The sequence below is a fragment of the Crassostrea angulata genome, chromosome 10 (assembly GCF_025612915.1).
Source record: "Crassostrea angulata isolate pt1a10 chromosome 10, ASM2561291v2, whole genome shotgun sequence".
NCBI lineage: Eukaryota > Metazoa > Mollusca > Bivalvia > Ostreida > Ostreidae > Magallana > Magallana angulata.
The window spans coordinates 40,869,695-40,888,352 of record NC_069120.1 but is presented as its reverse complement, the minus strand read 5'-3'; the positions used below and the strand labels follow the sequence as shown (position 1 = coordinate 40,888,352).

At 33.4% G+C, this 18,658-nt stretch overlaps 1 protein-coding gene across 3 annotated transcripts; it reads left to right on the top strand.

Annotated features, from left to right (window-relative positions):
• Positions 1-11,469: 11,469 nt before the first annotated feature.
• On the top strand, positions 11,470-17,007 carry LOC128167833 (ELKS/Rab6-interacting/CAST family member 1-like). Of its 3 annotated transcripts, none has more exons than XM_052833762.1 (3): positions 11,470-11,557; positions 14,575-14,631; positions 15,212-17,007. In XM_052833762.1, exons 2-3 carry the CDS (start codon positions 14,584-14,586, stop codon positions 16,334-16,336), a joined length of 1,173 nt encoding a protein of 390 aa, XP_052689722.1. In that variant the 5' UTR covers positions 11,470-11,557; positions 14,575-14,583; the 3' UTR covers positions 16,337-17,007. The 3 variants fall into 3 exon arrangements, with proteins under 3 accessions (XP_052689722.1, XP_052689721.1, XP_052689720.1); XM_052833761.1 differs by having other exon boundaries at positions 11,488-11,673; XM_052833760.1 differs by having other exon boundaries at positions 11,489-11,681.
• Positions 17,008-18,658: the final 1,651 nt, after the last annotated feature.

The window sequence follows — 18,658 nt, the reverse complement described above, 5'->3', positions numbered from 1 at the left end:
TTTTTTGCCTTCCCGAACAGAAACATACAGCAAAATTTTTTTAAAAAAAAATTACTGTTTTACGCAATATTCACCTGAAGAGCAGAATGAAAAGAAATAATATAAGTTTTGATATTCAAATTGAAATTGTGTGTTTATGAATTATGTTATAAATTGAAGTTACTGTAAAATTTCATGTACATGCAGTATATTCATTCATATAATCTAAGACTGGCGCTTACTGTTTTATTGGAAGAGAAGAATCTGTCCGATTTCCATTCAGTACTTTTAGAAAAACCTTGACGTGCGTTGCTTTCCCAGAGGGATCGGGCGAGACGCGCGATTTTACGGGTGAGTGATTACGACCATTCGATATGGTATTTTCGACTAATATTTATCGTCTTGCAGAATAAATACTTAATAAAACAGCCATTTCATCATCTGCTTTACTGCTCCATCAAAGACTCGACATCGAATACCATGCCTAAAATCGACGGTATGCCCTTTATTATCTTTTGTAATCAGTTGATTTAATTTCACTTAACCTTTGTATTTTCTTTCAGCACCAATTCGATCGATTCAAATCAAACAAACTAACTGCAACGCTAGAAAAACATCTTCCCTTTTTTCTTGATGAAACACCACATTTTGATTGTTCGAACAATTCAATATCAAGACGCGAACGAGCTCAACGACATAGCAAAACACTGAACAAAATAAGACCTGGTAATACTTTATTTTCCCTCTAATTATGTTGCAATGAAAACCGTTTAATATGTAATCCCCTCCACAGCAGAAAATAAAACGTGATGAATTATAGGAACAACAAATTGTCTTTAAGATAAATGATATAGCGATAGCAATCGCTACAATCGCTGCACAAACAGAACAATGACATCATTAGTTCTTTGCAATAATGAAGTGCATTTCATTTATGAGATTCAGAGCGATAGTCCTGTGTTGATAGTTGCATCAGTGTCATGTGCAAGAAAAAATAAAAGAGAGAGAGAGAGAGAGAGAGAGAGAGAGAGAGAGAGAGAGAAAGAGAGAGAGAGTCTCTCTCTCTCTAGTATTCAAGCTTTCATTATCACTTCAATTCTAAACAACATGGTATCGTTTGAATAAAAAAGTTGATTGATTTGGTTAATGAAAATAATGAAAAACCTTGGTTTAAGAGAACGACGTATTTATTTGGTGATGTCATTAACTTGACCATAATGGATTTTTTGTCTCGCCGATAAATATAGCACTTCTTTCTGATTGCTATGAGGACCTATTTCGCCGTTACAAATTGCCATTTCTCCCCTCAATTTATCAAAGCGTTTAAAAGAAATTGGTGTACAAGTATGTCAGTATTTTCTTCAGCCATGACACATTTTGCTAAGATAGATCGAGATCATCATTGGACGCACAAAACAAGTCACAGGTCGTAACTTACAACAAATTGTCATTCATTCATTGCTTACGTTGAAGTCAAATCTCTGGGGTAAAATTTGGTGACACAGTGCCAGTTTTGTAACCAGTTTAAAAAAAATGACCCAGAAACCGGCATGTGATACCAGGGCCATGACAAAGGATTCTTGTGCTGATGGAAAATGTTGCCGAGAAGAATAAATGTAACAGTAGCCAGTAGCTTATAGCCAATCTAAAGAGTGCAAGAAAGTCATTGAGAGATCGCACTTTTTATAATTGACAAGTGAAAAATGGGCCAACTGAATTCATTCATGTATCTTGAAAAGATACCAACTTAATTAAATCGAAAAGACTGAAATAATCTTGTACAAAAGGTGTAAAATATGATCAGGTATTTCCCTATCTAATGATGACAGCTACGCAAATAGCCATAATTCCGTTTATCATGAAAACATAACTATGTCTTTGACAAATTATAATTTATAACTTGGCCATAATGCTAAATTAGAATCGCTACTCTTTGTAAATGGTTGATCAATGCAAACGGGGTTTCCCCCTCCACAATTTGATGTAAATCAATTAAATCGTTCCAATCAAATTGAGAAATCGCATGCCACATCATATCATAAATATGTCTTTGTTGTCAAATCTAGGTTTTGTTTTAAATGAGTAAACCATAAGTCGGTGAAAATTGCGTTCTGTCAAATGTGTGAATTCACCTGAGGAACTATATATTGAAACTTTATCCCTATTTGTTATAACACACCTGCTATATTGGCCTTAGACGTCATTTCCGTTCAAAGCTGGTTGAAAAGTAAAGAAAATAAACCACTACTGCAAAGGACACTATTTGCATTGCCACAAACAGCCTGCAGAAGGGAGGTTGTCCTTGAGCATTATATTCTAATTAATTCAGTTAATTTGCAATAATTGCCTCGCGTTACGCCGAGTCTTGAGACAAGGGGCTCTGAATCTGCATAAGAAAAGCATACCCTGGGATAGTTATTCAGTAAGATGATGGTTGAAGGTATATATCAACTTTCTACGGAGAGGTCATTTGATATAAGATATCAGAATATCAGCTCTCCTGATTAAAATTATATAATGAGAACCATGTGTTATACATTTTGTTCGCCATTCGACGAGAAAGATACATGTATCTTTAACAAATTAATCAGGGGAAGCGTAAATTATCACCACCTCTTTATTCTGTTGCAATTTTATCTTTCAAATCAGAACAATTACGAAAAACTATTGTTATTTGTTGAATTATTTAAACATTATGCAGCTTGAGGGAGAATGTGTACGTCATAGTTTGTTTACAGGGGATTAGAAACGTTCAGCAGCGCGCACCTTTTCTATTCTGATTCACACATAAATTACTCTATTGGAATTCTGCTATCTCATCCCTGTGGGTCCTTGAAAAATCTCTTTTTGCTGAACAATGCCAAAAATTACGATGCCAATTTGTCACAAAGTTTTTTAAAAATATGCTTGTTAAGGCCCTGTCACACCAAGTTGCGTTCCCATAGCGTGTTCACGGCGTTGTAAAATTCCTGGAACTGCCGTAGGATCGCAAAAAAAAATTCAGAAAAATTGTACAATTTGATTTGAAATTTTTACAAGTGAAGATGTTACGACGCCCTGACGGCGTCCCAGACGCTTCTACGGAGGAGGTCCCGCGGTGTGTATCTGCGTTTGTTCTACGTACTTGGCGATTGACTTCGCCCTTGCTGAGCATCCGCCGAGCGCTCATGACGTACTAAGAGATTTTACTCCGCGTTCACGGCGTACACAAGTCGTTCTTTACTTGTTGTTTGGTAATTTTTAATTGTACACTTGGTATTGGAATAAATAAGAAATTTGAAGTGTACATTACATGTATATTAAATAAATGATAAGAACATTGTTTTTGTTTTAACGAAATAAGGTACATGTACATTGTCATTGAAACGTAACTTTCTAAATAATTTGTGAAAGACAAAAATCTTCATAGACAGGTCTACAAAAAAAAAACCCAGTTATCAATTGTTTTTTTAAAACATAGAAGGGTTAGCAACATCAGAACAAAATGTCATGAATTCAATCTACATTCTTTAATAGGTCCTGGAGCATTCGCAAATGCTTCTTTTTACATATTAGCGCTTTTCGCAATTTGTATGTACACACCGTTGCAGTTATGAGACTATACTTAGTATATTTCAAACAATTATGATTCAATGCTTATACATATATTTACATTTTTCTACCTTCTTGCCTTGTCTGCAAACGTTATTTATACCTTAAACATCCTATTTGATCCTAAGTTCATCCACATCAAGTTTGAAAATACTATATCACTTGCTGTTGTTAAACATTCATTATTTAAACTTTTGTGGTCTCGCTGACAACGCTGTGGAAACGCGGAATGATCGCTAATGAACGCGGAAGAAACGCCAAGAGAGCGGGATGATTAAGGCAACAGCTCTTTGGGGTCGCTGTGTGAACGCAGCAAAATGAAAATCAACACGCTCAAACGCTTTGGATGCACAGTGAGAGCGCAATAGACACGCAGCGACATCACAAAAAATTCCGAGTGTGCAAGCACAATCGATATATCATATACCTAGTAGCGTATCAGCCCTGATACACGTTTTTTGGACTAGGTGAGACAGCAACCGAAAGCTAGGGCTGTATCGCCCTCAGAGCTGATATTTCTCTGTCTCAGCCCGTCGTCAAGGGGTTGTATTGCCCTCAAATTTGAAATCGATAATTTCCATACTACAGTATATATCTGCTTTAAATTAAGACTAGTTTGTGAAATAACGATAGAATTACGAATATATAATACAAATTATCACCTTAAACATATTATACAAATATTGACTGGGTTTGAGGGCAACATTGATAATATTAGCCCCCGAGGGATGAAATATTGACCGACGCGAAGCGGAGGGCAATATTTTCGTCCCAAGGGGGCTAATATAATCAATGTTGCCCGAAAACACAGTCAACATTTGTTTTGTTATATGAAGAAACAAACCAAAATTTAAGAAATTAATTGAAAACAGATCGCCGAAATTCTCAGCTCAACAAAGAATTCGCGAATTCAATTCAAAAGTTCATTTCAAACTATCCTCAGCATCAAACGGTCGCTGGTGATATTCCGCCGACCGTAAGAATTAACATACAGATGTTCTACCTGATTTTACTTCACAGTAATTCCCAAATCCTTAAATCCGTTATCATAGCAAACCGTCGCATTGCGCGTCCGTTGGTTACTTTCGTTGACTGACTGTCTATTATGACGTCACCTTGTTTTGGAGTCGCGAAGAATTATTTACGTCATCGTTTACGAATCAACAAATCAGAGGCGATTATTTGAAATAGAGGGAATGTTCTCTAGATATTATTCCTAGCCGGTCAATATCAAAAAAATATTGACCGGTCAATATTTTTCGGACGAGCTAATATTACAATTATTGACTATTCGTGTATATAGAGTTATATAGTGAGAATATACTACTGAATATAACAATTTTATTTATTACCGAAAATTGAAAAATAATAATTCAAAAATAGCGCCAAAGAGTGATGTGTATCCAAGTAAGGGGAGGTAACCCACACAACGGTACAATAGCACGCTTTAATTTATATCAATCAACGTTTAAATTATGGAGGATATAGAGAAGGATGGAACGAGACTTAATCTTAGAAAACCAGAGATTAGACTGTAAAAATTAAGGGGTTAAATTAATGGACGCGCTTACATGTATGAACGTTCTCAAACAACTTTCTAGTTGCTATAATAGTATGGATCTTTATGAATGGAATCTGACGGGAAACTTACGAAATCACAGTGAAAGAATTTGACTCATAACGAAGCTGCGTAGGAGGGAAGTTTCTCTCTCGGTAATTTTGAATTCTAGAAGATAGTGCTTCAATTCAGACGACAGACTCCCTTCTACTGTATTTCAAATGACGATGGTTTGTCAACAAAGTCCGACAACTCTTATAGTTTTAACACATATAAAAAGAAATAAAAACGAACAAGTTTTGTAAATCCGAAAAAAAATCTATAGCTTCTTCGTGATACATTATATTCCTTATTTGGAATATAAATTTGAATTAAAGTCTTTGATTTTAGATATATGATATAAACAACATCACACTTTTGTTTTGATCTCGTCCCTGGTATCAGCCCTCGGATGGTATCGGCCCAAGGCCGAAGGGCTTGGGCCGATACCAACCGCTCGGGCTGATACCAGGGCCGAGATGAAAACAAAAGTGTGATATTCTATATTTATCAATGCGTCTATGCTACAATTATGTGCGTTATATGAGATTATTATACTTTCATGTTAAGTACTGAAATCTGATTGGTTTATACGCAGTGAATAATCCGTTCTATTACCCTTAGCGTTAGCAACACTCTTGGCAACGGGTAACACAACGAATTGTTACGTGCGCGTAAATTTTGCGCGTACGGTTCGCCGTAGAATTCACGTCATTTCTATATAAAAGCAATAATTTAAGACATTCAGTATAATAAAATGAATAGTGCCTGTTTGGGAAGATAACAGTTGAAACCAAACCATGTTAGTTTTAAAACTTGCATTCAGAGGGGACAGTTTTCCCCATAAATCTTTTTTTTTTTGTTATTGTGCTGAACTTTTAAAATCTAAATCGATTCCTTTATGGACATGTCTTCTTTATGGACATGTCTTCTTCACTGTTTTGATGTAAACAAAAAAATAATACACATTTGTTTGGCAATAGTTAAAATAAACTTTGCGCTGCATTGGTACGACGCTCGAACTTGATGATTTGACCAATTATGCAAAGATTCAATGAACATGATAAAAAAAAATAAGCCTGAGAGACAGTTTCTACCTATTTACAGGAAGAGCTAGTTGTATTTAAGGATATATACATTTTCAAAAAATCTTAACGCTGCCTTTAATGTACTTAATGTTCATTCGGTGAATGAAAGTTTCATTTTCACCTCGTCCGGAATAGTTCTGGAAATATATTCCATGGAATAATATTTCCTTTTATTAAGATATCTCAGAAATATCAGATACATATTTTTGTTCTCTGCCCAAATTTACATTGGTAATAGGTATCCCGACCCTGTGCTGATAGGAATATTCCAGATTTGAACATGGATTTTGACAATGATACGATCTTTATGAGCATTTTAACAGGAGACAGCAGTTTTCACTTGCACTATCAGTTCTTCAATTGGACAGGTCTTGTCGGTGATAGCTATGTTCATATATACATAAATTGTAAATATAAAATGGGAACGTTGACCCTAATGAGTTTCATTATGCCCACGATAAGTAAGGATGTCGCCAAGTGTATCTATTAAAATTTCCAAACATAACTTAATATATACAATGTACGTATTTTTTGTCTTGAAATCTTAGCATCTGTTGCCTAGCTTTAGATTCTGTGATTTCCCCCAATAAGAATTGCAACAAAACATATTTCAGGTGTAACCCTGCATAGTATTGTTAGTAAAAAAGATAAAAACTGTTACACCAAATGCAAAAGTTGCCATCCCCTCCTACGAGACCATGTTTTAACGTTACATGTGCCAAAAAGAGGTAGAGGATCATCTAAAAACCTGACAATAAATGGTCACAAGGAACATTTGAATGATTTGTAAGCATTTCCTGTTACATATCCAGAAAAGAAAAAGTTAATTTTCCAATCCAAGAATTGTTTATTAACATAATCTGAGATTGACCATCTCATTAACGTACGTACTAGTTGGCGAGAAAAAAAAAATCAGCTGCAATAAGATATGAAAAAAGATGGATTTTGATTGCCTTGAAACAACAAGCAATGTAATATTTCTCCAATGCGCGATTCTTTTATTATTATTTGGACCTTAACGTCCTTGAAATGTATTAATCTTCCGCATATCGCTAATATGTTTTTATACTTTCCCTGATACAGTGATTTTAATCTAGGTAATGACAAAGACTAAAATATTGTGATTTGAAATTGTAAGAGCATTACCAAAAAAAAAAAAAATGTTGGATTAAATGGATAAACATCAAAATGCTTTTATCATTTCAAAAACCTTGCTGCTTTTATGTAAAATAGTTCTCTTTCCAGGAATTGAGCCTTTTTTCTTGCAAGTTTTCCAGTTTTTATGATGAAAATTTTGATAAAAAATGTTCAGGACAACTATTTTATGTCACAACAAGATAAATAGGATCGTTTTTATAGTTTCATAAATATTACAAAACGTATGTTTTTGATGTAATTAGCTAGCTAGGTAGACATGCGATACGTAACGATAAGGAAAAGATGGATAAATATCAAAATTCTATTATCATTTCAAAAAACTTGCTGCTTTTATGTCGAATAGTTCTCTTTCCAGGAATTGAGCTTTTTTTTCTTGCAAGTTTTCCATTTTTATGATGAAAATTTTGATAGAAAAATTCTGGACAACTATCATATGTCACAACAAGATAAATAGGACCGTTTTTATAGTTTCATAAATATTTCAAAACGTATGTGTTTGATACAATTAGCTAGCTCGGTAGACATGCAATACGTAACGATAATCCCGTGCATGTATCCTATTATTTCTTGTCGTTATACCATAAGCTAACCAGTAAATAAATATGAAAGATTGACTGTAAACAAATGCAAAACTTTTTTTAAACCCATCATTTTAAACATAAACAGGATGAATCCTGCAAGATATTCTATAAGACCGGTGAATTTTGCCAGCCGACAATATTATCTAAATCTTAGCAATTAGTTTCTGCAAGACGAAGACGCTTGCAGAGGATACATTTAATGAACACCGCCTATAAATGAACAAATGAAAGTTAAAAGTAAGTTTTCCCCATACAATATTTTATAAAGAGAGATTTCCATTATCCAACAAATAATTTGATCGATTATTAATAGAATAAAAAGGAATCGTGACAATTCGTGTGTAAAAGTCTGTTCAGTGCAAGCATTGTCGACGAAATCAACGGGATGCTGATGCAATTCACAAGTCAAGGTGTGGCCTATTAAAGGGGCATGGTCACGATTTTGGTCAAATTTTATTTTTCTGTTTTTATCATTAACAATGCTTTAGGAATGCATTTCTAACGATCAAATAAAATATTTGGGTGCCAGTCGATGAGTTTTAAGCAAGATACAGGGTTTACAAGTTTTCGTCATGTAAACAAGACTCGTGCCCTGTTTTTGTTTACATAGGTTCAGTACACCAGTAAAAAATCTTTTTCAAGCTTATTTGTCTATCTTCTTATTCAATTTAAGCAGAAATTAACAGTTCCTAACGATTAGCACATTTATTTTAGGTCTAAAACTCGAATTTTCACTTCAACATTCAAAATGTAAATAAAAGCTTTGTTTACATAGCAAAGAATTGTAAGCTATATAACCCGCTTATAACTCAACAAAAGACACTCAAATTTTGGTTGCCTATTAAAAATGCGTTACTGAAGCATTGTAAACATTAAAATCGAAAAAATAATTTTTGACCAAAATCGTGACCATGCCCCTTTAAAATGAAATTTGATATGAAATTTTATTGCAAAATAACGTTTGCTTTATTAACTTGATTGCTGAAGACACAAATGAGTTGTTTAGGCGTCTAGAGAAAATGATGACTTTGCATAAACATATAAAGTCTGTGCATCATTAAGTTTGTCTTCAGATACCATCTATTTTACTGTACCAAAGAGTTCAGTCTTTATATTTACATGTAGTTATAGTTTGAAACCTATCATCATCTTCTCTAGAGCCGCAGCGTTTAATCCTTGGATGGGTATGTTGGACTCTGAGGGTTGTTAAATGGTTTCACAATTAAACGCCATTAGCAACATTTATTTCAGAAGACGAAAATTGTCAGTACATATGATCATGAGTTCAAAAATTTAACACCATTCGTTTTTCTTTTTAGATTCATTGACTGATTTCAACTATTGATAGAATTTCGCAGAAAAAAGGGAAATTTCTGATAGAATACTACTTTTATTTTTCTGACTTTGGTATCTTTATAAACTGGAAGTTAGGACAATAAATCTTATTATTTGATAAGATGTGTAGGTGGTTTGGGAATAATCAACAAAAATTTAACATTTCTATGGACCATTACCAAGGTACATGTAATTAATATCGGATGTTCATAAGTACTATTCATTATGCCTTAAAAACACAATAAAACAGAATAAAAACCCAAGATCTTTTATCGATCATTGGGCGACCTTCAGTATCAGAGATCATTACTAGATATATGTATAACACACCTTTTAGATTTATTGATAACATTCTTTGATAAAGCTTCAAATGTGAAGGGATAATGGAAAAGAGAAAAATGGAATCTCTCGACCTCAATAAGTACTTACATTTGGCTTTGTCAGTACAAAAACCAAAACATGATATTGTTTGACCTCAAACACCTTAATCATATAACCATGATATATTGTTAGTCATTCAGAAAAATAGAATCTCTCGATCTCAATCAGTACTTTTATTTGGCTTTGTGGGTACAAAACCCAAAACATAATTATATTGTTAAACCCTAAACCTCCTAATTTTGTTAACGTGTTATATTCTTAGCCATCAACTGGGTCATAATTTTGTCTGTTTTTACGAAAGTAATATTTACTGAAAATATTGAAAATAAAATATTGTCACTGTATCATTTTTTGTTTTTAAAACCAGTATTTTTTTAGTTTATTTATTTTTCAGTTTTAATTTCATCCTCAATATTTTCAGTTTTAATATTCTTTTTGAATAAAAAAAAATAATATTTTAAATCTTTTTCATTCTTATGTTTGTTTTGTAGTTTTATTTAAATTAAAACATTATCACGTCTCTAACAAAAACAAATTGAAGAAAAAAGTTTGATCTTCCTTACTGCAATGACTCTCTTCTAACTTTGGCCTATTTTCTTGACCTTTAACGTCGCTAAATTTTGAACAACCTGTGTTGTTTAACAAATATGGATAACGTAAAAGTCAGAGTTGCGGACAGTCAAAGATTCAAAGAAATGGATAAACATACGGAAAACAGATAAATGATCAAAGAAACAGAAATAAAGACAAACGAACGGACAAATAAACAGACTGACAAACAATTGGACAAAAAAAAAAACCAACACAAATGACATAGACACAAACAGGAATATATATTCAGATGAGGATAGACATGCATGCAAAAAAAATGTCCAAACAATGTTTAAATCAGAAAAAATTTATTTTAAATGTTTATAAACTGTTTTTATACACCATATGCTCTATTGCGTGACGCATCATTCCTTATTGGTAGTCTTTGAAACAAGATTGTCCTTCCTTGCTGTGTCCTTCAACCTGGCAGTAACCAATGTAAAAGATTCTTTTAAGTCCCACGTAAATAGTTACAATGCTAAAACGGAAGCAGGGCAGTGTTGCGAGTAACTGGAGAGGAAGTGTAACGTTTTGCTTCGATACATGAAGACCTTGCTATAAGTATGTCGAAAAAGCCTTGCACCGAGTGGTTTCAAATTACCCAAAGATGAATCTTTTTTTCCGCAAGTTAATGAGGACGATTCTCTTTCTGACGCATGGTGACCAGTTGTCTTGTTTAGCTCTTGTTCTTCAAAGACAGTAAACCCAACTATAAAGTCACTGTGATAAAAACGTGCTTTGTCATATATGAAATGAAGTTTCACCTTGAGAAAAAGGCTTTCTCATGCAACAGTTTGACAACTTTTTAAAAGGCTGTAATTCCCTGTGATTGATTGATTTGTTATTTTTTTTTGGCAAACATTTAAAACCTAGTCCAATATATTTGCACACAACACTGTTTAGGGGTTCGCAATTGTTTGATCAGGTTAACCACTGCAAAAACACGCACGACTGTCGTTATTTGGTCGTTCTTTTTACGACATCGGATATATATGTCACCTTCACGTAAACCTATTGAAACCTCATTTCTAAGCAGACAATTTTAAAGTAAATACAAGGTGAAAACATTGGTAGACGACATTTAACTAATTCGATTTAAATTTCATACAACGGCATAGATAAAAAGAAATATTATTCTGATGTATTGAAAAAATTTAAATCCCCTCCCTGATTCACCGTTTCTCCGTGTTTAGAAACATACTTCACCAAAATGGTGGTCCGGGATACCGTTCTACGCTTCAGATAACCCTCAATGGGTAATCAATTGCTTGCGGTTTCAGCTAGGGCCCTTTAGAGAGATTTACCTAGAAGGTTTGAATTTCTTGTTTACACTTGATAAAAATGGCCACATACGACCCGTCGGAATAAACATGTAAGAAGGTACGTATTTTGCCCTTGAGTGTCATCTAAAATATTGTTACGGACCCATTCAATCGTTTATGATTTGTTTTCTATCAAAACAGTAACATCTATTGATTAAATTCATTTAGAATTCTGTTTTACTTATTTGCACTTTCCATCTCTTTTCAACGCCTTCCGTTTGCATGTAGTTTTAAGTTAAAATGCCTGTCTAGGACTAGTTGAATGGACTTGTGTCATATTGGCTGCAGACACAAACAGGAAGCTGCCCTTGCTGCAGTATAGTTAATGTAGAATTATTCCATGAACAGGTCGAGACCAATATCTGAGTGTAATAGCCTTAGTTTAACATCAAAAAGACATTTCGTTTTGGTTGTAAGAGGAAGCAATGTCGATATTTTCCCCCCTCTTAATGTTGTTGGTCGTAAACCATACTTTGAAATAAAAAATCCCCGACCGGTTACTTGCATAACAGAACATACATCACACGTTCTTTGTGGGGGATGCCATAAAACATTGAAAGGAATCGGGAGTCTCTTCTATATAATAGAAATATAGATCTGAAGTCGATATTGATAGCAATAAGGTGACACAGGAATGCTTGTAGGACATTTTGAACGGGGTTTAAATAAGTTCGGTTTTATTTATAATGAGCTCGATATCGTTGAACTTAAAGAAGAATAAAAGTACAAAGAAAGTCGATCCGTGCTATATGCCACAAAATTTAATTCTTCATAGAGTGATTTTTCAAAGGATTGCACTCATGGTCTCGATGCATTGATTTTTTTTTTCTGAGTTACTTTACAATCGCTGAAAACCGTATTCGACATGTTGAATGTTTATTAATTTGTTTTGTATAGATATCGATAACTCGGATTACACAAAGCACAATAGCTCCATGACGTTTCTTTACATAGTACTTCTGAACACTTCTATGAGTAACACTGATAAGAAATAAAGCCAAATTTTCATGGACGTGACATTCTTTTATACGTAACTTGTATTCCCTTGATGAATGTAGCTTCGTTTAAAATCACCATTTCTCTTGTTTAACCATAATGAAAAGTTCTCTTCTCAGAGAGAGAGAGAGAGAGAGAGAGAGAGAGAGAGAGAGAGAGAGAGAGAGAGAGAGAGAGAGATGGTAGGTACATGTAATGGGAAGAAATTATTGAATAATTGAGCTGATTACCTTTATCAGCAAGTTTTAATGCACTGCCTCTAGTGCCAGTTATAGTATCTCCGTTCATATTAAAGATAATGATCTAACTTGAAAGGTATTGAGGCAATAGTTATGTGAAAATAGGTTGAATAATTGAACTTTTTACGAGCTAATTAATACTGTTAAATCAATTATTTTGTACTGTAGGGGTAGTGTGTTATCCTTTTTTAATTCATATATGTCAACCCCAAAACTTGAGATTGACCGGTGACGTACATCTATACAGGTGGTGTATACTTATCTGTTTACACTATCTCCTAAGTACAAGGCACCCTCTAATTCTAATTAATGAAGAAGATATTCAATACCAAAATTACAAGAAGTAAATTTTATTACGATACAAAAATTGTTGTTGTGTTCAGTGTTGCTTCTGCTTGATATCTTTCTCTTTGATTTCCATGATTAATATAAGTGCCTATATGTTTTATACCAATTTCAAAATATGACTTTTCACTGACGACTAATGATTATCATTTCATAAATTTTGGCCTTCAAATACAACTCCCAAATTTACAAAAATATTGACAGGTACTTGATTTAAAGGGGGAAAAGCAGTCCCTTGTGACCTCATGTTAATCAAATTGAGTTGTTCTTTGGGATTGGGCTAATAATCAAGTTTTAGCAAAACAACTTGCTTTCTAAACATGCCAGATTCGTCTATGTGCATATGGCTTCTTCAAAAACAATAAGTTTTTAATCATGCTTTGAAACAATGGCGTGAATATAACACAGGAAGTAGCTAGGGCTGAATTCTGTATTGTCAGAGAAACCATATTAGGTTAAACTTTCATCAGGTGTAGGAGTACGAAAGCTTTAAACGACCGTGTGCCAAGGTTTTTCTTTGTCTTTTGATCTACCCAAATTTTACAAGGGAAAAAAGAGGAATCTGTCATAAAAGAATTCATAGATTGCTCTTTTTGCTAATTACTTAATTACAGGACTAGGGAAGTAGTAAATCATATATTTTGTTATTTGCACAAGGTTCACTTTCGAAATGTCACTTGCATAGAATTTTTTTTTTTCTATCCGAAATTATTTCGACATTTTTGGTTTCATTATCGAAATATGCAAATCAAGACATTGAATATATTGGTGAAAATGTGTAGGTTTATTGATTAAAAGAAAACTGAAGCTCTGCTCCAAATATCTAATTCAATTAAAGGGCTGTTTTGGATTTTAATAGACGAACAGGCAATAAAGCGATAAATCATTCTATATATGCCCCTGTTTTATATGTTTTTCATGACATACCTCTAAGTATCTGATTAGGTTTGCATTGGTCTAACGAATCAATCGCAGGAAATAAATTCTGAATTTGAAATTGATTGTTCTTTAAGAGAAAAGGTATTCTACGGGGCCCATACGTTTAAAATTAACTGATTATGATAATGAATTTGAAATCACTTTAAATGGCAACTTAAATTTAAATAGAACCGGGAATTAGAAAATTTGTTAATCGGAAAAGACGCAAATTGCCTGATAAATAGAATTGTCTTTTATCAATAGAAACCTGATAGCTTAACAGATAATTTAGACTTTAAAGATGTTCAATGCATTTCTCATTCCTGTTGTTTACCCAGGGTATATGTCAGAGAAGTCTTTTGTCCCCAAACAAAAGACTTACAATGGTAAGACCCAGATCTTGTAGTAGGACTAACAGTAAATGTGACCGTGTTTGGTTTTTTTTTTATATAGATCACAAAAATGGCTGCCAGTGGTGCCACCATTATGCCACAGAAAGCAAATCAAAAGGTAATGATATAATACTAGTAGTTATTGTCTTCTACGATTCAGGTTACATTGAAAATGAAGGGTTTCAAAAACACACTATTCTTATCTTGCAATTTCAAACTACCGACAACTATGTGTCAAATTCCTCTAAATTTGAATCAAATGTGGATTAATTTCTGACGTAGATTTTTTTTTTTTTAGATTAAACGCTTAAAGTGTAAAATTAGAAAGAATAATTGAAATTCAATACAAATGACAGTTTAAAAACACTCTAAAATAGACTTATTTGTGTCAACATTAAGATTGCAACTGAAACCAAAAGTTATAACCATTTATTTCAATTTGCGTTTATGTATTTTCGTACTGATATATTGTTGATTTCTTTATATATATATATAAATATATATATATATATATATATATATATATATATATATATATATATATATATATATATATATATATATATATATATATATATATATACACACACACACAGACAAACACACAAGATTATCTTCTAAAAAATTGGTTCTTGTTATATAAATGATTTACATATCTTTCATATATCTAAATGTGTCGCATATCGATAATTTTATAGAAGGAGGCAAAACTGGGCATTGAGGGAAAGTCTCTATCAACATCGCCAAGACCCCCCGAGAAAGATTCAATGGCGGCTGTATCAATTGAAATCAGTTCCCCTCCCTCTTCATCTCGACCTTCCTCAGGATCTACTGGGAACACTTCCGTCGATTTTGGAGAACCCGTTGGGAGTCTCCAACTTCCGCCGGAGGCCATGGGAGTTCTGGAAACGGTCATTAACATGAACAGAACATTAGAAACTCAGATAGACGCTCTGAGACTAAAGATTGATGTGGACGCCAAACACACCGAAAACGAAAAGAAAAAGATCGCTACCGAGAAGGACAAAGTGATAAGATCGAAAGAGACGGAGATTGAACTGCTAAAAACAACCGTGAAAGACCGTGAAATTAAAATCAAGGAACTGCAGAGTGCAACCGAAGAAAGAGATTCTCAGATATTGTCAAAGATAGAGGAGATTGATGAACTTCGCACTCTTGTCATGGAAACCGAAGACTATGCAGAGGAGCTGTCGAAGAAAGTGCATAAACTTAAAGACGAAAAGAAGCATTTGGAACATAATGGTGCTCACAGGGAACAAAATGATGAAATTCGTAGACTGAAACACGAGTTGGTCTCTGTGAAGGATAAGCTTAACATCATGGAGAAAGAGTTACAACGCGCGAGAACTGTTATAGACAAGCAGAACCATCGAATAAAAGTTTTAGAATTAGAGAAAAATGACATAACTTCGAGATTCAAGGACGAACTCGAAAAAGCTTCTCGAGCAATGCGACAAGAGGTAGAACGCATGCGTGAGGTCATGCGAGTTCAATATGAAGAGATGAGAACATTACGTGAACAAAATACAGAAATTTCGAACGATGTGAGAGACATAAAAGATTTATTAATAAGAAATTCAAAGACACCCCGTGAGGCTGAGAGAGGTCCAATGTCTGTACAGAACTACGGCGGTGCTTCTAAAGGCCAGCTTACTGTGAGGTCATCGGTTCCTTCTTATAAGGCTTCGTCGTCAAAAGAAGGATTGCCTCCCCTGACTCGGGAACAAACCCAAAATAAATGGGTTCCCGCTGGAGCTAGGAGAATAAATGCTGCTTATTCAGCAAAACAAAGAAAACAATAAATGATTCTTTGTAAATTTCAAACTTTTGGAATGTCAATAACTGTATTCATTTTATATGTAAATGATTTGCAATACGCCAGAGGGGGGGTGTTTGCAAATATTAAAAGATATTTTTATGTTTCAGTTAATATATTTACAATGTAAAATGTTAAAAAATGTAAAACTTTGCAATGTAACATGTGTAGCTTATGTCAAATTCGTGTAAGTCTTTACTTACTAAAACTGCTGTAGATTTTTTAGTGCAATGCTTCCGTGAGTTGAAGTGACTGTGTTCAATATCATATTGGATAGTCATTCAAACCCTTCGTAATGTATAATTTTCTGAACCTACAAATATAAGGGGAAACTGCTGAAACTTACTCATAAGATGCCATATATATCGTAGATAATTATTATAGAAGTGCCTCTCAAAGGAGGATTGCGCTTAGAGTGATTTGCCGATCCTTGATTTAGTTTTTAGTTACCATAGAACTCCATGAAACAGTATTGATTAAGCAGCATGTGATACGAAGGAACCTGTGATATATTTAAACATTGTATACCAACATGAATTTGCTTTTGTATATTTTTTTTTGGAAAATCCAATTAAGGTTGCAAAAGTTACTTTAATTACTTACGAATTTTATACATTTTAGTTTGAATAAGGCAGTAATTAAAATGTGTGAATTTTGCTTTACCTCATTTTTTTTAGCTAGTGTTTTAAACAAGACAATTGACCTTCGGGTTACTTGTGTCAAATATCAAATTGACGTAGGCCTGATTATTTCACCGTTGGCCATAATCTTGGCTCATTGAACAATGTTGAAATCAACATTTGTCCAAGTCTTAAGCGAAGCTTATGCAACCTGTGGATATTTCGCATTAAAGATTTTCAGATTTTGTTTTCCGCTAAGAGAGAACTCTAATAATAAGATTTTATTTTTTAGTCAAAATAAATTTGTATATTTTCTGTAGATTTTACCTTTCTTATTCATTAAGATAAATGTATGGCACGCAATGCAAAAATATTTTAAAAATGCGTAAAACCGATAAAAGACACTATATCTCAAAATTTTGAGCATTGACCTCTTATGAATTTCAGGCCTGAAGAATAGGGTCAATATATTAAGTTGGTTTTTTTTTAGGGGGGGGGGGGTTGTTGGGTGTTAAATTGAATCAAATGTATAGGATTTTAAAAACTGATCGAGGAAATTTGGACTGGAATATTATTTTTATTTTACTGAATAACTATTAAGTGCCATTGCCATTCATAAAATGTATTTTATTTTTTATAGAGTTTTAATTTTTGCAATATTTTTATAACTAAGAAAATCTTACATCTTACATTAAGTGTTTATATCTCAAGAATTTTTATTAGTTTTACCAAAAAAAAATATTCAATGGCCATTAACTGATAAAGTAGATAATTGGCTTACGTTTTTGAAAGAGAAAAAAACCCAATTGAATTAAAGGTATTTAACATATAATAGACTATTTTTCATCATTATTAGTGAAATTTTGTTTTCCATTTTAAGTAAACGTCATCCTTGAGGTTTAGTTAGGTCAGCCTTTTGAGTAACACACAGCCGGGCATTTTCCTTATCTTTGAGCAAAGAACGATAATTCAATTTTATTTTTGTGGAACTCCTTTCCAGTAGCGTATCTTTCAATACAGCCACACGTCGATCATGTTCATTTATTCTGTAATAATGAACAACTTGACCCATGTTTTAATGTTCTTGATTTTTCTCGTAGGTGGTCTAAATTCCGTCGAAACAGATTCAGTTCAACTAGGTGAGTCGAGAAGATGTATCTTTTCAGGATTACTATGTACAGACTATATTAACATATACATTATGGTCAGGATATATCTGATAAAACTGAAGTCAGGAATTCAGTTATCATTGTAAACATCTGGTGTATGTTATACAAAAAAGGCCAACGTTTTGTTTTTCATTGAAGGCATTCAATAGGTAAGATGGTAAAAAATTACACATCGGATCCGCCTAAATATTGAAACATTTTCTAGTTATTGTCTATTATGATTACGTAATTAAAAACTTTGATAAATTTCGGTCAGAACATTTTAATGTTCCTTTTTTTTTCTAAAAGGCCCATTTTTTTTTTCAAGTGGTTTAAACAGCCTCAGAGATGTCTCGACTATCCAGTCCTCTTAACATTTTTGAATTAATTGGTATCATTTTATCATATAGTTCAGAAAAGAATGTTTATAAAATATCAAAATTTCCTATTTTGTTGGTACATGTATATTGAAAGGTTTGTGTTTCAGTTTAGCACAAAGTGTCTCGTCAATTCTTGATTTGAAATAGGCTGGTTGGTATA

Excerpts from the sequence above, each read along its gene's own strand:
- LOC128167833 (XM_052833762.1), top strand. The coding sequence starts at position 14,584 with ATGGCTGCCAGTGGTGCCACCATTATGCCACAGAAAGCAAATCAAAAG. Across the intron at positions 14,632-15,211 it reads CACAGAAAGCAAATCAAAAG|AAGGAGGCAAAACTGGGCAT; the intron begins GTAATGATATAA and ends ATAATTTTATAG.